The following is a 20,819-nucleotide window of genomic DNA, read 5'->3' on the forward strand; positions in this document are numbered from 1 at the left end:
AAACAGCACCTCTCCTTGAGAGGGCTGTGGGGAAGCAGCCTCATCGGATGACAATGACATTCCAGGCAGGTTTCATGAGAAGGTGTGGAGAACAACCCTAGAACAGGCTGTGAGTACACAGAAAAGCTGACTGATGGATGATGAATTCTGGGAAATGCAGAGGACCAGGGGAAACAGGTGTGCTGGATAATCCATTTCCAAACCATTTCCAAGCCCTTTTTATGAGCTTACCTGTGTTTTCTTTTGCAGTACACCAAAAGATTATCGAAAAGAAAAAACACCCGTTCTTGAATATTTCCAGAAGAAATTTTCAGTAAGACTCCACACATTAGCATTTCTGTGCAGGTGTCCGTGATGTTTGACCCCTAAAGTCAGGAGAAATGCAAATATGTCTGATTACTTGGTTGAAACTTTCAGGTGTAATTATTTTTCTCCTTAAACTTATTCTTGTTTTTATTCTAAGAAGCAACGTATGCACAAGAGTAAGTTCAAACTGTACAGATAGTTACAGACTGCATGTAGGTTTCCTTCCCCTTCCAGCTTCCTCCTGGTCAGTCTCAGCAGACAGAACCCACGGTAAAAGACTCTGCATCTCCTTTCAGGTGTTTTATGTACATATGTGAACACACGCATACACAGTACACATTACCTGTATTGTTTTGAAAAGAGATAATTTCAATTTAATTCATAACTTTAATGTCTATAATTTTCCTTTCTTTTTCCTCTTGTCCCCAGCATGGGAAAGGGACTCCATGGATATTCACAAAGCATATGAGATTGCTTAAATGTCTACCAGGTCTCAATCTATATATCCACCCCCAGGATGGAGAAGAAGAGAAAAGAAATTAAATAAGAAAAGATATTTGAAGGGAGCAACTCTCCATAGAGCCTTTTTATTTATTTATTTATCGCCCTATTTATTAAAAGTTGGCATAGGCATACTCATTCATTAAATAAATTTTTATGCAGTGCTTGCCAAGATTACATGAATAGTAAAAAAAAAAAAAAAAAAAAAAGTGATTCTTAACACAAGCACTAACCATTAGAAGTGGGGAGGAGCCACAAGATGGAAGGACCCCAGGTCCTGCCTGATTCACCAACAAAGGAAAGCTGCCCACTGAGCAAAACACAAACATCCAACTGTTGTGTGAGCTGCATATAAGTGTCTATTTTGAGTCTATCCAAATGTTGTGGTCCATTTGCTTCTACAAGCTAACCTATCATAACTAAATGCATTCATTGAGTTGGACAAAAAAAGGATGTTTTCAGTAGAGATCTATTTGTGTTCTCTGCAAAAGAATTTCAGCTTCAAATATGTCTAATTTCTTTAAATCTAGGGTAAATGTCTAATTTTTGTTTAACTTAATGTTTCTATTTTTAATATCTGGTTTTGTAAATTCAGAACATTAATTTCATATTTTCATAATAATCATTGATATTGTTTTTCCAGTCAACTATAAAAATTTAAGTTAAAATGGCAACTCATCCCTACAATAAGAAACTTCCAAAATGAAAAGTTAATTAAGAAACCTTTATGATGTTAACTTGATTATTTATATTACAAATACAGTTTAAATTTGGGGCATTTTCCTTTTCTATTTCTTTTCATCTTGAAGGTGGCTATGTAACTGGAGATTTGGCAAAAAATATACAGAATTTCATGTACTTTATCATTAAGTTCATTATGCAAAGACTGCCATGAAATATGAATATAAATCTTGATTCCAGAGGCAATAATTTCTTATTACTTATTTATAAAGACTACTATTTCTATCTTAGGAAAAAATTAAAATAGAATTAAAATGTAAAAAAGGAAACATGTTGATTCTTGTACAAGGGATCTACATAACATTATGAAAAGTGGTTTTAATTAATAGCCAACTTCACAAAAGGTACAGGATACCTTCCTCTTAGACTATTTCTTATGGTGACCCATGTAGGCCAACCCAGGATGATAAGCTGTTACACTATGAAAGTGTTACTTAAAGTATTATCCTACTTTGCATGTTAAATAAATCTTCCAAGTATGTACCTCAAGTTAATATATACAGTTATCAGTAGATGCATTCCTGTATGACAAAAATCTTAACAGTATATTTCTTGACTTGTTGGTAATTATGTTTATTAATAAATGCAAGGAGTATTTATGTGAAATTGAGCTAACCATAATGGCAACCTTATCCTACAACTGATTCACAGTGCTCCTATAGTCAGCCAAACCCTTCAGTCATTTTCTTCCATCCTGTACTTAAGTAGTTCGAGCTTTTGAATCATATAATCCAGATTGATATCATAAATAACTCTTAAACCCTTTGCTAACATACAGATCTATTACAACTAAGGCATTATCATTAAGTCCCCATTAACTCCTCTCTCCTGGTCAAAAAACAGAATAAGATTAGTTGACCCCTTTGAGGTCTTTGAGGTCAACACTTGTTTTTATTCATTAACTATTAATGAAATTTATAGGGAACGGCACCAAGACCAACCATCAATAGTTTCTAGAATTCATGGTTATGCTGCTACGTGTATCTCACAATATACACAGAACACTCAGCTCTATTTTACTGAATCTGAATGAGACATTTCCATCACTGAGGTGACATGTCTTTAACATTTACAGCAAGCTCAAAAAGTTAGTGCAATATCCTTTTTTACCAACTGCTACTTCAGTAATTTACAATCATGACATGAAATATCTTCCATGAGTAATTAAGTAATTATCTAGGAATTATTTATATACTAAAGGACTCTGTGTCAAAATGTGCAGATTTGTCTAAAACTTCTCATCATAACAGAATGGCTTATAACGTTATCCTTTATACTGCATTTATATTTTAGACTATAAAGAATGCTATACCTTTGATTTCCCATGATTTAGTCTGTACATTATCTCTAGGGCAATCGCAGCTGAAAATTATTAAGAATTGTTTAACCACAGATATATATGACATTATAAATACTGAATTTGGCCAAGTGTAGATACAGTTTTCCATGAAGCCATGACTTGCTTCCCACTTCAAATCTAGTCCACCTGCAAGTGGAACTTTAAAAATGTCTGTTTTAAATAATGTTGTGGCATAGTTTCCACCTCACCTACATTATAAAACACACCTTTCTCTGGAGTAAAAAAAAATAAATAAAAATCTCATGGCTTTATCTTTGAAGTAATAATACTTCATTATAACATGTTGAAAATTAGGTGTGTGTGTGTGCATTTTTTATTTCCCTAAAAATGCTAGGAGACTGTCTGGGGTTAAGGATAAAGAAGGCAAGCTCCAAAATTCACAGCAAAACTTGAAATAAGGTAGGGCTATGAGCATCAGATGGCTAGGTAAGTATCAAGAACACTAAAATCTGCAAAAAGTAGAGTGTCAGACAAATAGACCTGAAAATCAAAAATATGTAAGCAATAAAACAGGCCAGGCAGATCATCAGAAAAGAGCAAAGCCTCTAGGACAATGGTTCTCAAATTTTAGAGTGTGGAAAACACACCTGATAGGCTTGTTAAACTTCCAGGTGTCCTGGCACTACCCTCAGAGATTGAAACAGAGTAAATCTGGGCTAGGGTCTGGAACCAATACAGTAGATCCAGATGCATGTGGCATTCTGTCAACACTTTAAGCATCACTGCTTCTAAAGGCTTTGAGTATCGGAACCCAGGTGCTCAGGCGCACAGCATAGCAACCCTGCTAACACAGAGAAAAGGTGAGCACAGGTCTCTGCTGAGGTAGTTCCAGCTGCATCCCAATGTCCAGGCAGAAGAGGTGTTTGTTACATGCAACATAGGCATGGTTACATTGACTGTGTATCTCATCATCACTGAATATTCACTTAAATCTGCATAATGTTACTTACCTGGTTAGTATTTTATCTTCATTCTGAAAATCGATGCTAATGTTTATCTAGATGTCTAATCTTTAGCAAATACATATTTAATCATTGAACAACCATGTACAGTCGTGCATTGCTTAGCAGGGACCTGTTCTGAGATGATTTTGTCCTTATGCAAACATCAGAGTGTACTTACACAAATCTAGATGGTATAGTCTACTACGTACCTACGCTGTAGAGTATAGCCTATTGCTCCTAGGCTACAAACCTATACAGCATGTTACTGTACTGAATACTATAGGCAATTGTAACAGAATAGTAAATATTTGTGTATCTAAACATATCTAAATATAGAAAAGGTACAGTAAAAATATGGTATAATAGACTATATTATATATAATATACTGTATATGATATAGAATATATAATATACAATATATATAATATATGCTATATATAGTAATATAGTATATAATAGTATATATACTATACATACTATATAGTATATATACTATATAATAGTAATATATAGTATATAATATATAATACTATATTATACAGTATATTATATATACATTATATCATTATATATAAGTATATATTATATATGACATATCATATATTATACAATTATACATAATACATATATTATACCTTATTTTTACTGTAAGTTCTCCATATTTAGACATATCTCAATACACAAATACATTGCGTTACAATTGCCTATAGTATTCAATATAGTGTCAGTATAATAACATGCTGTACAAGTTTATAGCCTAAAGCAATATGCTGTCATATAGCCTAGATGTGTAGTAGGCTATATCCTCTAGGTTTGCGTAAGGACATTCTATAACATTAACACAATGACAAAATCACCTAATGACACACTCCTCAGAATGTATCCTGTAGTTAAAACTCATACACGACTATAGTTTACCTAGACGAATACTAAAATGCAGTTTTTAACATCTCTATAACATGCTAGGCAAGATGGTAAATCTTTTCTTTTGGTATAAATCTCTAGCAAGTTGGCCTCATTGTATCAATAATATGAAACTGTTCACTAATTAACTGGCCACTTATAAAATTAGACTCCATTTTCAGTTCTCCCTGCTTAAACACCAGGGTCTTTCTCATTCATCTTGTCAACGAAATGTTGCACGTCAATATCGGAAAAACACAAACTGACTGCAGAGAGAAACTACAATCTTGGAAAAGATTGAAGATGACAGGTCTTGAAACTTTCCACTTATTACAATGCACCGGCAGAGGAAGATCTGACAAAGCTAGACCCATTCACAGTGGAAGAAAAGAAAATTAACAAGAACAACAATGAGACAGATGCTTCAGAAGAGAATAGTTTTTATAGCAAAGGAGCCTTTTAAAAAATTGATGAAGCATTTGAATATTCTTACCAAAAAAAAATCTTTTAAAAACACTATGAAATCAACTATGGAATAAACAATACTCCATTGTTTCATCATATAATTTTGTCGTAAAATGTATGACATATTCCCCCAAATAAGCCAGACTTAGCATTTGAATCACTCTTTTTGAGGTTCAAATTAATATGAACCTTTTTGAGGTTCAAATTGATATGAGGTCCCACTTAATATGAGATTTTGTTCCTCTTTTTAAAGTGATTTCACTTTCAGTGGTCTTTCTTCAGAACCACCTACCTCACATAACAAAAACCATCTATAAAGCAATTCCATCTCAAGGCAGTAGACAAATTTGTATCTACCAAAATCACCTAGAACAGAGGACAAAAAGAAACTAGTCCCATCACCAAATCTCTGGAAGACTCACATCCATGAAATTCCAAGGAAACATGACTTGAAGTCAATTCACTGTCAAGCACAAATTCGATCAGATGGCAACAGCAAACATTCCAGAACCAATAAGAGGTGATTTTAAAATGGTCTTATAACATTGGTATTTCTCCATGTAAAAAGGTAATCAAGAGGTGTCAAATTTCGATTCTGTTTCTCTTTACTTTCCAAAATACAATAATTATCTTGAAGCTCATTTTCCCCAACACCTTCATAGATTAATAATTCCTCCCTTCATCTTTTATTGTGGTATCTTTTTCTAGATTTGAAAGATCAATTCCAAACAGGCAAGTCAAGGACTTAAAGCTGAATTACTATAGGATGTAGTGTTTATTGGTTTTCCCTTGTCACAATATTTCAGTATGGCTGCAAAGGTTGCAGTTATCATTACAATACAATTGATCAACCCAAGAAGCAGACTGAGTCTGAGGATGGTCTTTTTCTATGAAATGAATCATTGACTCTGATTAAACAGCTAATAAACTTCTTTTCCAAGGCACATTAATCATTTTCCTGCAATTACCTTCGTTATACTATCTTGTGGAATGCTCTGAATGTTGCATAAGATAAATGACTGAGATGTAATAAATTATACAAAGAAAAGGCATAGCTTCAAAAATGAACAATTAAAATATAAACCATAGATCTTCTGCAGTAGCAGTTACCACATAAATGCTGACAAAAAAACCTGATTTCTATAATCAACTTATTTTTAAAGAAAAAACAGGAAAACAAACTTAATCCAAAGAATTCACCGAATGTTTATCTAATTGGGTATAATATCGCATGGTAAGGAATATAAGCTTAGATTCAGACTGCCTATTTTCAAATCTAAACTTTGCCACCTGTTAGTTGTAAGAATTTGGGTAAGTTAAAAAACCCTCATTTTTAAAAAATCTGTATAGTGGGGATTATAATCCCTCAGCAAACTCTGGACACTCACAAGGACTCTAATGCATACAACGGAGAATCAGTATTTCCCCAAAAGGAATTAGATGACTGGCAGCCAAGGACCTCTGCCCTCACCTTAGCAAATTTACTCAAGCAAGATTAGTGGAATCTTGGATTGTGATCTCAAATCTTGAGTGTAGTAATATAAAGATAGAAAAATTATTAGAGCCTATTCATTTGAGCTAGGGTGCTGATGAGACTGCCAAACAGTTCCAGCTGCCTAGACCCTCTTTGCAAGTCTGACACTGTAGCTTTTCTATGGATTCTGTGAGCTATATAATATCTCTTAAATTAATTTTTGTCTTAGTTTTTGTTGCTTGGAACCATAGAACCCTAAGTAATATAATACCTTTAGTAGAAAGGTGCATATATTAGGCAAATGAGGAGAATTTCTCAAAGCTTTGAAATACAATCTGATAACGTTTCGAATAACATTTTACAGTATTCAAAGCACTTTCACTAATTTCATTTGACCTCTGCAATAATCCACACCATATATAGGAGAGATGTGATGAATTATCCCAAACAAAGGGTTAGAGTCCAGATTAAAAACCAAGTCTGCCCAAAAGTCATGTTTCCTTACTGTCATTATGATTTGCAATCAGTAAATTTCTATGGCTTGTTTACCTAAATTCAACATACAGGAATGTAAATAATTTAGTAGCACAAAAGACTAGATAGGTAAATTACCTGAGAGATTTTATTGTAAAAATGGCTTCATTTGATTAATAGAAAAGTAAGACCCTGAATAATTAAGTGATTTTATGTGAGAAAATAATCCATCTTAAATGGAAATAGTGCAAATTCATGGTGCACGAGGCTTGGATCCCATTTAGTACAATTTTCGTTACTTTACTAAGCGTGTGCTCTCTAAGGAGGTTCTGAACCATGTGTAGAAGCTCTTGCAAGGAGCTCAAGAGGGAGCTGTTTCCCAGCATGAGCACAAGGGTCCTACCCTCGAAAATTCTCCAAGGAACGCTGTGTGGTCTGTAACTGTCATGCCATCGTACATCTGCATTTGGCCATTCCGCATATACACAAAGCTATCTGCAGGATGAGCAATGATCCCTGTAAGCAATTCAAAGATAGATCTTTAAATTATTCCTATTGCCTACCACAGCCTGAATTTAGCCTCTATGACTCTAAGTCCCTACAGAGTCCTATGAGACCAGCAGTTTCTCCTAAACTCCCCAGAAGGGACCAGGCCTTGGTACTCAACAGTTCCCCCTTCTCTGGAGCTGTGGACGAGGGTGGGCAATCACGTTTTTATTACAAGTTGCAACCAGTTGGCTGGGCCCACTCCAAGCTGCGGCATTCCCCTAAAGTCCCCAAACTCCCAAATCTCTGGCTGTGTCTTTTGCAATCACCGTCAAATCCTACTCAAGTAGAATTCATGTTGCCACCCTTCTTGGAACCAGAGTTTCATATGATCTCCCCTGTGCCTACTGGAACTATATTTCTATCTGATTTCCCTGAACAGACCACAGAATTCCTCTGTCTCAGTGCCCCATTTTTCTCTTGCACTCGGAGTGTTATAAAACCACCAAAGCTGATGAAGCAAAGGTACTCTCTGCTGTGTGCTCCGTGTGACACAGCACAGCCCACATACCTTCCCCCTTTCAGTAACTGGTGCACACTGTACAAACAATATTAATAATGTTTAAGGAACCTCTCATTTTTGCAACAGATTCGATTTTTAGGCTACACACCAGAATGAAACAAAATGATGACAGATTCCATTTCCCTAGAGTACCAAAAAGTTTCTGAAGGTTTTGTTTTAGTAGAAGGCCTGGCAGATTTCACTGACAAATCCTGCAATTTAAAGCAAGTTCAGTTTTTCTTCCAATGTCTGAGTGACAAGAGAACTGCAAAAGCAAACTTTAGTCCATTTTTCTCATCCCAGCAGGACAACGGCTCCCCAGGAAAGGAATTATCATCATGAATCAACCGTAAAACACACAACCATTTGAACTGACTGAAAGAGGTAGCACTCACACTGAATGGGAGGTCACCCTGGACACTTGAAATGGAAGAATATAGACAAAGAGGAAGCTAAAGGCAGATCCTAGCGAGCATTTTAAAAGATTCATAGCACAGAGTGGACAAGCAGGAGAATTCCTTAAGGTCAATGTTTGAGGTTTCTTTGCATAGCTGGGTGGATATAATTTTACATCCAAAGGAAAACTAACATATTGAAGATAAAAAACAAATTCAACTCTAAAGCCTTAAAGATAAAAGCAATCCACTTGGTGTTACGTGGTACAGTATTTGGCTGGGAGCATTTTCAATCTTCTTTACACTTTTAATTTTTAACTGCTTACTTTGTAAACAAGAAAAAAATTTAACCTATTCCAAAGCTCATACTCATTTAAACTAAGGAAATTAATTTAAAGACAGAATTTTAACTTCTTCTTTGTATGGAAGTAACATAGGACTCTAACCCCAAGAAATAACTGGGATTCAAAGTTACCATCACTGAAAACATTTTATAGATTCTAAGCCATATTCTCCATTTGCTGTTTTGACATTTTTTAAATTTTTCCTAATGACTCTTGATTCATAATATTTTTCATCTTGAATGGACCTTAAAAACTAGATCAGAGTCAGCTCCTTCATTTCAGAAATGAGAGGTTACGTGGACTTAAAATCAAATTCAACATCGAACACCTAATTTAGAGTTTGGAAGTTCACACAGTAAACCTTATTCCCCATCTTTGCTCTCTCAAGGATTCAGTCTATGTACTTCTTGACCAAAGGTAAGGCAGGAAAAAGGATCATCATGATGTGCAAATACAGAAATACCAAAGCTTATAGGCCACACAAACTATTGGCTCCATCGCAAACCTTCCAGGGCAAGGTTAAGCCAATTAACTGCCACCATAAAGATATTGTAAGGCCTGGTGCTCTGGCTCATGTCTGTAATGCCAGTACTTTGGGAGGCTGTGGTAGATCACTGAAGGCCAGGAGATCAAGCCCAGCCTGGGCAACATAGGAAGACCCCATCTTTACAAAAAAATTAAAATATTAGCCAGTGTACCTATAGTGCCAGCTACTTGGGAGGCTGAGGTGCAAAGATTACTGGAATCCAAAAGTTCAAGTTTACAGTGAGCTATGACTGCACCACTGCACTCCAGCCTGGGTGACAGAGTGAGACCCTGACTAAACAAATAAATAAATAAATATTTTAAAATACTAATGAAAGTTAGCACTTTTCAGATTTGATTATAGTCCTCTAGCAATATCTAAAAAATGAGCGTTTACGGTTACATCCAACACCAAGAATTCTGCACATGACATGCCACACAAAACTCTTTGAAGCTCGGTTGTTGAGCAAAGTGAATGTACCTCCCAGCCTTCAATGTGAGACTGCCATTCCTCTAAAACTTCTAATTTCTCCATCTGTCTCTTGGCCTCGTTTATGTTGGAACAGACAGCTTTCATGGCTTGGAGGGCTTCCATCACTGCTGCGTAGTCACCGTGTTTCCGTGGAGTCCGCTTCAGCAACTCCTGTTTATATACAAAAAAACAAATCACCCTTTGATCTCCAGCTTACTGGTACAGCAGGTTCAGACTGACCAGGAAATGAAAACTGCAAAGATCGTGACAGCCACTTTAATAAGCGACATCACAAACTCCACTAAGATTAAGATCAAAAACAAAAGGTCAAATCAATGAATAAGCAGCGCTACCCAAATGCACATTTTGCTGTCCCTTTAATTTTGCCCTCAAACTTTATTTTGTTTTAAAAAAACTAAGTTGGCTTCCTCCTTTCAAATCGTCAAATATCTCACCAGGAGCACATAATTTTTTTTTTATAAGTTTGACTTTCTCTCTAACAGAAACATCTTTATAGGTTAGTTTCATTTTTCTAGTCTTTCACAGAATAATAAACCTTCAAATGAAGATGTCCCATAATTTCAAAAATAATTTAAATCCTTCATTTTCTAACGTTTCTGGGGAAACTATAAAAATACATCATAAAAAAGCAAAATTTTTAAATAATGTTTTATACTCTGGCAAAATAATTTATAAATTCTACAATACTCCATCGTTAAAGGAGCAATTTATGCTGTTTTCCCAAGTTATTCAGGTTCATAGGTTCATATTTTGTGATGAATGAACTGCCATATACTCCTTAACAGCTTCCTTTTTTGTTTTTGGCATTTAGGGGTTTGGGGGGCTTTTTTTTTCCATTCATCAAAACTAGAATAACCTTTAATCTTTTAAACATATTAAAAGGTCTTTTAGTTGTTGTTTAGAAGCACCAAATTAAACATCTTCACCCACTGTCTAGACAGTTGTGACCACATTGCTTTTTAATTAGTCATTTGTTTCTTTACAACAGTTGCCATCATCATCATATCACTAACACAATTACAGAAATCCTGAGGCAACTCTTGAAAAGGATTTTCGAAATTCTCCTCATATAATGGAGAAAACATGCAGTTGTTATACTCTTTCGTGTTCTGTTGTTGTCAAAAATCCTGCCATAAACTTTGACCCCACATTTGATATGTCGGCGCTCTGTTCTGCAGAGTTAATGCCAGAGGAATACACATTACATCACTCACAAGACAAGGCTTAAAAAGTTAAGCTGGACCATGAATCCATAAAAGAGAAATGCAAGCTTCTCCGGAAAAATCTAAAGAGTGGGCGCATCTGTAAATTTTTTGAAGTGGCCAAGTCAGTCTGCAGGCCTTAATTTGGGACCTTATATAATAGAATTGTGCCCCATGGGTATCTGTGGAGTTGAGACATGAATTTACGTAATGTAAATAGCAAGAGAGACAGTCAGTCATAACCTGGCAGTTACTTGCTATGAACCCCGTGTTGACTGGCCAACTCAATGATTTCAGGTTCCACAAATAACACCAATGTATCTGTTTTTTAAACACTACAGCCTAATCCACTTACTATTTTTCTCTGAATAAACAAAATCACCCCAAATCAAAGAGAATCCCAGTACAATTTTTCAACTGGTAGTACACAAAGAAAGACAAACATAAACATCAATATAGGTACTACATGAGTAAATAGTTTTTTCATGTTTCTTTGCAAAAATTATCTTCCAAAAGGGGAAAAGGATGTCATCTCTTCACTGCTTGAAGGGGCTCTGAACTTGACCTCCTCCTTGCTAAGTAAGGTCAAGTTCAGAGTCAAGTTCAGGTCAAGTTCATCCTTGCTAAGCAAGGATGTGTCCACAATGCTATCTTCTGCGAGGTCAATTCAAATACCTGAGGTCAACCCTAATCAGAAAGGAGTGATTTAGAACAACCACTCTGTCGTGATGTATTCTTAATATCCCCATCCCTGTTTATTCTTACAACAAACAAATCCCTTGAGATTCCAAAATCAGCATCAGGAATAAGTGCAGTTCTGAGCACACATGCAGATTGAGGCACTAAGCTAGAGGTGCATAGGGATTCTCAGAAAGATAGGAGGCACATTTGCACCAATACCCCCAACCTCCAAAGACTGTGCCAGAGCTCTACAGAACTGGAGACCCCTGTGTTAGCCTCTCTCCATGGTTTCTTATGGCTTACCCAGGCAACGTTAGATTTGTTTTTTTAAACAAGGAACAATCTTTTTCAAACAAATTTTACACAGATACCTAATTTATGCAATTGACAAGAGTTGTAATAAAAAATGTATTTTTTTGTTCAGACTCATATAACATTTATTTCTTAAAAAGCAAATCTATAAAAATACCAGTCCACAGCATCTCTAAGTATTTTTAAAAATCTGGATGCCAAGTAGTAATGAATATATTAAAATAAATCATAATTAAATAGACAAGAACAGTAATGACTCACATTTATGAATAATATTCTATGCTAAATGATTTATATAAAATAGTTTAATTAATCATTATTATATAATCATATATATGCACATATATGTGTATTCACACATACATCCATATACATACACATACACACACATTTCTGTAGGTATATGCTTTAATTTCATCTTCATCATCATCATCATCACCACCATCATCTCTGTGTCATAAATGAAAAACCAACGCATTAAGAGGTTGGATGACACACCTCAGTCACACAGCTAGTAAGCAGAATATTTGGGAATTGAACTCAAAGCTCATGTACTTACCCCACCACCCAAAATGCCTAATGTTTCCTAAATATGTAGTTTCAAAAACTGCTATCCTTACCTATTTATACACCCTTGCAGTATGGGCAGTAGTTAGTATATTACAATATATTTTTCATAATAAAAAGGTTGATTACTGTAATGAGGCAGCACACCTAGAATCATCAGCATGGCGTTTCTATTTTCCAGAGGCCGTGTTTTCTTAGCAATCTCATCCTACATGTCATCATTTATTGTCCCACGTGACCCACACCATTCCCTTGTAATAATTATTTAAAAACCAGGCTCTGAAATTATGTAATTTTGACCTTCACTTCTTTAGCATCTCGAAGTCACCAAAGTTTGAGGAAATCAAAAAATATACCATCAGTGGACTTATTGAAGATAATGAGCCCTATGATGGGCTATATAAAACTGGTCATAATGAACTTAATGGGATCTATCTTGAAACTAATGCACTTCCTCTAAATGAAACTCAAACAAGTATGTTTTCTACAAAGAGCACTAAAAGCCTCTTTTTTAGTGGCTTTTCCGCTGAAAATGTATTTCCTACACTATAAATAAATTTGTGACAAAATAGCCATTTTTTCCCCAATAATTACGGCCTGCCCTTTCTTTAGCATGTCATATTTTTTAAAAGGAAAAATCTTTTAAAAGATAATCAGCAAAATATGCAGGTTATAAGGAAAAGGCTACAGTTGAGGTAGCGCATAAAATACCTTCAAAATGAGAGGGTACTTGCATATTCTTTGTATTGGTGTTACCAAATATCCTTCCAGGGGAACGTCTGTGTTCTTCCGTCCTCCAAGCAGCATGCAGTTCTGGTGGGAAAATAATTATTATTAATCACATTTTTTAAAATCTTAGGCTGTGAAATTTTCTTCTACCATAAAATGCTGAAAATTTGTGAGGGCCTATGTCTTCACATACCTTCCTTCTCTAAGAAGAGTACATTCAGTCACAAAGAACAGTTACAGAGAGACAAAGAGAAACACTTGGGCTTTTATATTAGTTACAGAGCCAAAAATGTGTTTTGCATCTGTATCTTAAAAATTAATTCACCTATATTCTCCTGCATATGAAGTCTGAGGGAAAAGACAGAGAAAGCCATAGAGGGATGAATGAATGGATGGATGGATAGAGAGACATAGATTTTGCTTATAAAGAAAGTATTATAGAAAAGTAGGCATAAGGACAATTGGGTTCTAACTCAGACTCAGCCACTGACTAGTGCTACAACTTAGACTGATTTCAGAATTCTAGTTTTCCTCATTGTAAGACTGGCAGGTTTTAAGCCGGTGATCTCTAAGTCACTTTTTGCTATCACACTTCACCAAGGACAGTGGCCACCCAACGTCAGAGAAGGAGGTCTTCTCCACAGAGGCACGGTGAGTGGAGAATTCTCAAAATCAGCAATCAGAGTGAGGTGAAATTAAAGCAGTTTCCACTGACCATAAAGTGGTGGTCAAGAGAAACTGAGTCTGACTTAAAGCCTTGACCCTCATAAGCAAACAATCCGAGAAACAGACTTGAAACTTGCCAAAACCTTATTTCTGCAGTGCTTATCAGAGTGACTGGCATAGAAGAAGTACTTAATAAATATCTAATGAAGGGAGAAGAAGGCACTTCAAATGTGAAATTAAATCAGTGCCTTTCATACCATTATTTTAAAAATACCATTCCATGTTCACCAAGAGGAGACACTGGATGCTGAGCAGGAAAGGATGCAAAAGGAAAACTAGTGGTGGCAAAACTATCCTCCACTGTCCTGAACACCTCTGTGTCAGCCTCAATTTGTTTACCCAAGTCAGCAAAACCAGAGCCATGAATGTAACTTCACCCAGACACCTTAGAATGCAGAGCAGCAAATACGTTTTCTTACACAAGCATGTTCTTTGGGGGTTTCATTCCCTACTGCAATCAAGGTATCAAAATATTCTTTCAAAGTATGTATGGTATTTTTCCCAGAAAAATCCTACAGAACACAACTATCTGCATCTCGTTATATTTCCAGTGATGTGTCAGTATCCAGTATGTGTTAGCACCTTTGTAAATGTGGTCACCCCTCACCTACCCAGCTCTGGGATGAAGTGTCCTAAGAGAACTCATGACAGTCCAGTCTAGCCCACTGTCATTTCCTTGTTCGTTAGAACTGTGTGGAGTATGAACTCTCTTCCAAAGAGCAGAGGTTGGTCACCATTTTGGACTGGCTCATATGAGAGCCAGCTCTCTCCTTATGTATACATAAAGAATAGGTTTCCTAAATAAGCTCCCAGAGATTGCACTGATCATAAAAACTCACTGAGGTATCCCAAAATAAGAATATGATCATCACCCAAAATCTGTAAACTCCTATATGTTTTTCAAAGGGTGATCATTATTATTCTCACCTTATGAACAAGGAAAATGACACCAGAGATAGAATGAATGTCCTAAAGCCATCCAGATAATTTGTGGCCAGTTAGAGCCAGGGCAAGAACTATAAAAGCTACATTCCATCTACCAGACTGTGGTGTAAGATTGTCTAAAACCAGCATTCTTGACTTTTTCAGGGTGGCTTCACAGAATTCACTAGGCAAACTAGATTAAAGTGACCCCCAAGTCAACACTGTGGGGAACAGAATGCCTTAGATAAGTCGGCAGAGTTCTTACACTTTATCAAGAGCCTTCAAATTTCATCAGGATAGGGGCCTCTTCTAGCCATGGCAGAAGAAGAGATCAGTAAATGCTTCCCCCCCCCCAAAACAACCATAATACTGGGGAAAAAAATGTCAAAAACAACAATTTCAGGGCTCTGGAAATCAACTAATGTCAAACAACAAATTGAGAAGTGTTTATTCACAAAAAACGGCTGAACTTCAGGTAAGAACAATGGGAGTCTGGAATTCTCGCCTGGGCTTCTTCCAGGGCCATGTCATAGGCCCTGAAAACCTGCTGCCAGAAAGGACTACGGAGGGCCACAGAGGGCAAAAATCCCACAGTGGTGGTGTTGTCAATAAAATTAGCACACTCCATAGGAAAAATAGGGAATGCCTACACTTCTAACCTGAGAAAGCTGTCCTGCCTGAGGGAAGTGTCAAACTGGTATCAATAAATTAGCCGACACTGTAATAGGAATAACCTGGACAGCTATAGAGGGCTGAGAGAAACTCTGTATTTATCCCTGACTGGCTTGGGAGGCTGTGCATGTGTGCAGGGAAGACCTGACAGGGCTCCATGAGAATAAAAATCCAGATCTGACTTGAAAACCGCCTCCCTTTTGGATGTGCCCCCACCCACACTCATACACAGATCCGTGGACAAAAGAGATAACAATGTTTGTCTATCTCTGACAAATCACTAACTGACCACTAAGCTAAGCAATCACAGGACTGATCCCCTAAAAAACTAGGCTAAATTATAAAAATTAAAAACTGAGCAGAAATATCATCAACTGCACATATGGGTGAGACAGGTTCACAGATTAAGTCCAGGCAATTTATTAAAAAAATAACAAAACAAACAAACAAACAGAAAATCAATAATAACCAACCTTAGGGAGAAAAATATCAGAGCTGCTACAACATATTATTTGAAATGTCTAGTTTTCAATGAAAAATACAAGATATGCAAAGAAATAGGAAAATGTGATTCATACAAAGTCAATATAAACTAACTCTGAGTTCACGCAGATGCTGGATTTAGCAAACAAAGACTTCAAAATAGCTATTTTAAATGCGTTCAAAAACGTTTAAACCTGTTTATAAACTTAAAGAACAATATGCTAATAGTGAGTAAACGAATAGAAAACCTCAACAGAAAATTAGAAACTATGAAATTAAGTCAAATGAACAAGAGATAAAATAGATAATTCGCTAGCTAGGCTAAACAGTAGATATGAGATGGAAGAAAAACTAATCAGTTGAGTTGATGATAAATAAATAAAAATCATCCAATCTGAAGAACAGAGAAGAAAAGAGTATAGAAAAATGAAGAGAGCACCAGGAATCAAGGGGAAACATTAAGCTTATCAACACATGAGTAATGGGAGTCACTAAAGAAGAAAACAAAAGGGTCAGACTAATATTTTTTTTAAGAAATGGCTAAAAACTTCCCAAATTTGAAGTAAATAATTAATCTATAGATTCAGAAAGCTCAACTACAAGTAAGGAAAGTACAATTATATCCACATCATGGTTGAACTATTGAAAGACAAAGAGAAAATCTTGAAAGCAGCAAGAAAGAGCACAATGACCTGTCATGTCATGTAAAATGTAACAACAATACAATTATAGCAGATGCCTTCTCATCAGACACAATGAAGCCATAAGGTAGTGGAATGACATATTAAAAGCATCAGGAAAAAAAATCTATCGATCAAGAGTTCTATATCCAACAAAACTATCCTTCAAAAAGGAAGGCAAAATGATGGCATTGCCAGAGAAACAAAGATGTAAAAAAGTCACTGCCAGTAGAAATGACTTACAAGAAAGAAGTACTAAGGGAAGTTCTTCAGGCTGAAAAGCCTGACATCAGAGGAAAAAATAAGAGCAACAGAAATGGTAGATATGTAGGTAATATAAAAATCTGTAGAAAAATATAGAAAGCAATAATTGTAACACTCTGTTATGTAGTTCATAACATATATAATGTAATATATATGGCAAAAATAGCACAATAGAGGAGGGATGAAATGAAACATTTCTCATTTCTACCCAGGAAATATTGTAGCAAAATTTCCCCTATATTTCACTGGATTTAAGTCAGTATTATCGTAAAATGGAATTGATGAGATACATATTGTAGTTCCTAGAGCAATCACCAAAAAAATAAATATCTTAAAAACCTAGTTTAAAAAAATCAACAGAGAAATTAAAATGATACATTAAAAACTTTTTAATACAAAAATAGGCAATAAAAGAAGAGCAGAAGAGCAAAAAAAGACAAAGAAAAAAATAAAAAATGGTACACATAAGCACAAGTGTATCAATAATTACATTAAAGGTAAACAAACTAAACACTCCAATAAAAAGGCAGAGATTGTCAGACCAGATTTTAAAAAGCAAGATCGAACAATATGCCTTTTACCAGATACATTTCAAGGATCATAAATAGTTTATAAGTAAAATAATGGAAAAAGATATAATATACAAATAATACGAGAGCTACCATGGCTGAGAAAAATAGACTTTAACAGAAGAAGTACTACTAGGGACAAAGAGATCCATTTCTGATGATAATTAGAAATATGAATATGATAATTATGAATGCATATATATCTAACAACAGAGCCCCAAAATACATGAAACAAAAACTGACATAATTGAAGGGTGAAACAGGCAATTATACTCAGAGATTTCAATATCCCACCCTCAATAACTGGATAATTTAATACTTTGAATAATGATTAATAGCTTTATTAATTCATATGACTAATAATTCATAGTTTTAAACACCTATATTAGAAAAGAATAAAAGGACATAAAATCTCTCAGTGAACTAAGAATAGAATGGAACTTCCTCAACCTAAGAAATGACATGTACTTAAAAATCTTTAGCTAATGTCATACTTAAGAAGAACTGAAAGTTTTCCACCTACGATCAGAATCAAGGCAGAAGCACCTGCTCTTATCACTTCTATTCACCCTATACTGAAGATTCTAGCCAGTGCAATAAGGCAAGGGGAAAAGAAAGAAAAAACAAGGCATCCACATTGGAAAAGAAGTAAAACTGTCTTTTTCTCAGATGATGTATGCAAAATATCCTAAATAACCTACAAAAGAACTACTTAAATATGAATTTAGATCAAAGCATATAAGATCAATACACAAATGTCAAGTAACTTTCTATATACTAACAATAAATAGTCCAAAAATAACATTAAGACAATTCCAATCATAATAAAGATAATATTTTAAAAATGAAAAGACAAACCACACTTAGAGGAAATTCGTATTTACCAATTATATATCTAAATAGGACTTGAGTCCAAAATAATAAATATTTATAGCTCAATATGAGATAAACATCCCAATTTAAAAGATTTGAATAAGCATTTCACCAAAAAAGATATATGAGTGGTTAATAAGCACACGAAAGCATGCTTAATATCATTAGTCATTAGTGAAATGTAATGACCACTAGGAGATACCACTATACACCCACTAGCATGGCTATCATGAGAAAGACTGATAATACCAAGTCTTGACAAAGATGTAGAGAAACTGGAATCCTCCAATTGCTTTTGGATATGGCACAGCCACACTTGCAAATCATATTGTAGGTTCTTAATTAGTTAAACATAAACTTACCATGCAACCCGGCAATTCCACTCTCAGTATCTACCCAAAAGAGTAAAAATAAACATCCACACAAAGACTTGTACATGAATGTTCATAACAGCATTATTTATACTAGCCCAAACTGGACCACGACCCCTTGTTTATTACCTGGCAAATGGGTAAATAAAATATGGTATAGCCATGCAATGGAATACTATTCAGTGATAAAAATGAAAGGAAAGTGGATGCATGCTATAACGAGGACAAACCTCAAAAACACTTTAGTAAGTAAAAAGATGCCAGGCACAAAAGATTACATTATATCATTCCACTTATGTAAGATCTCCAGAAAAGGCAAATCTATTGAGATGAAAGCAAATCAGTGGTTGCTTGGAGCTAATGATGGAAGGAGAGATGGGCTGTAAAGGGACATGAAGGTCTTTTTGAGGGAATAGAAATTAAAACAGGATTTGGGGGATGGCTGTACAATGCCACAATTTGCTAAATATCACTGAAATGTATGCTTACAATCTGGTCTTCACTGGCCATTAAATTGTCCAAGTAACTGCCAAAGTATGCATTTATTTGTGCTAACCTAAAGAAATTAAATATACATTATTGCCGTTTGTGTGAAACCTGAATAAGCAATGAATGTTTGTAAGAGAAAGGTCAATCTTCACATTTACTTTCTACCGTATCTACGATTTAGTTCCTTCCTGCCACTGCCCTACTTACCTGCTCTCTCAGCAGAAGTAAACGAAACCCTAGGGAGTCAAGACTATAAAGCATGAAGAACTCTGGCGTGAGTTATTCTCTCGCTAGGAACCTGTGGGGTCTCACAATCCCTAATCAACCAGGAGAGGACATTAGCAGTATTTCCCCATATACAAGCTTATCCCAGCTCTCACTTCTCGTATTTATCAAAGAATTCTAGCTTCCTAGAGATGCTAAAAGAGTTTTCCCACAGTCTTTTACACCAGGTTCATGCTGTTCCTTGGTTCTTACTGCACCTATCAACAAATATCAACACACAGTAACACATCAATACACACTTACCAAAAGGAAAGTCCGGACTGTTCTTATTTTGTTAAGTTCAAGAAGCAATTTTTGTGCCTTCTCATGGTTACTACAATATTCATCATAGATACGAAACTTGTCTTTCTGTGAATTAAAGTAACAATAAATGAGAATCTTTTATTCACCACTTTGAAGTTTTAACCTATGTGATATGCATAAACAAGTTTCACTAAGTGTTCATTATGTTTCAAGAGCTATACTGTGTGGATATATATACACATAAATCTTATTGATTCATTTTCCCTGATCCATGAAGAATAGCCTAGAAAAGGAGATAGACATCTATCAATTTTACACCATTATGATAAGTGCAATAATAGATAAATGAACCAAAGGGCAGCAAAGCACAGAAGAGAGTACTGAGCTTTGCCATGAGGATTCAGTTACAAACTGAAAAAAGGAAGTGACAACTAAGCAAGGTCCAGTGAGATGAATCTAGGATTCACAGGCAGAAAGAGGGAAGAAAGTCATTTTAGGCAGAAAGAAAAGCAAGAGCCAGATCATATAGGACTAGAAAAACATAGTACCTTGCAGTTCATATACACCAATCTGGACAGTCGTGTTTAAGAGGGACACTGCCAAACTGGACAATATCTAGCAACAAGTAACTAAGATAACGACAGACCCTAAAGACACTACATCTGAGAGGTCATTTCAGAGAGAGAGATTTGTTAGTATAGAAAAGCCAGGAAATAGTAGCTACTTTCAAATAGCATCACACTGTAAAGGACTGACAATTCTATGTAGCTCTGAA

The 20,819-nt window shown here is 35.5% G+C and overlaps 1 protein-coding gene across 2 annotated transcripts in view; it reads right to left on the minus strand.

Annotated features, from left to right (window-relative positions):
- PREX2 (phosphatidylinositol-3,4,5-trisphosphate dependent Rac exchange factor 2) overlaps nt 1-20,819 on the minus strand; it is a 273,273-nt gene that overhangs the window by 182,713 nt on the left and 69,741 nt on the right. The window contains exons 4-7 of one of the 2 annotated variants that reach the window (XM_012739905.3): nt 20,045-20,149; nt 13,448-13,549; nt 9,963-10,124; nt 232-365 (exon numbers count right to left, since the gene is read on the minus strand). In XM_012739905.3, coding sequence (XP_012595359.3) covers nt 232-365; nt 9,963-10,124; nt 13,448-13,549; nt 20,045-20,149 — 503 coding nt within the window. The remainder of the gene's footprint in view (nt 1-231; nt 366-9,962; nt 10,125-13,447; nt 13,550-20,044; nt 20,150-20,819) is intronic. The other variant, XM_076005243.1, reaches the window with a different exon arrangement.

The sequence above is a fragment of the Microcebus murinus genome, chromosome 7, assembly GCF_040939455.1.
Source record: "Microcebus murinus isolate Inina chromosome 7, M.murinus_Inina_mat1.0, whole genome shotgun sequence".
In the NCBI taxonomy this organism is placed as follows: Eukaryota; Metazoa; Chordata; class Mammalia; order Primates; family Cheirogaleidae; genus Microcebus; species Microcebus murinus.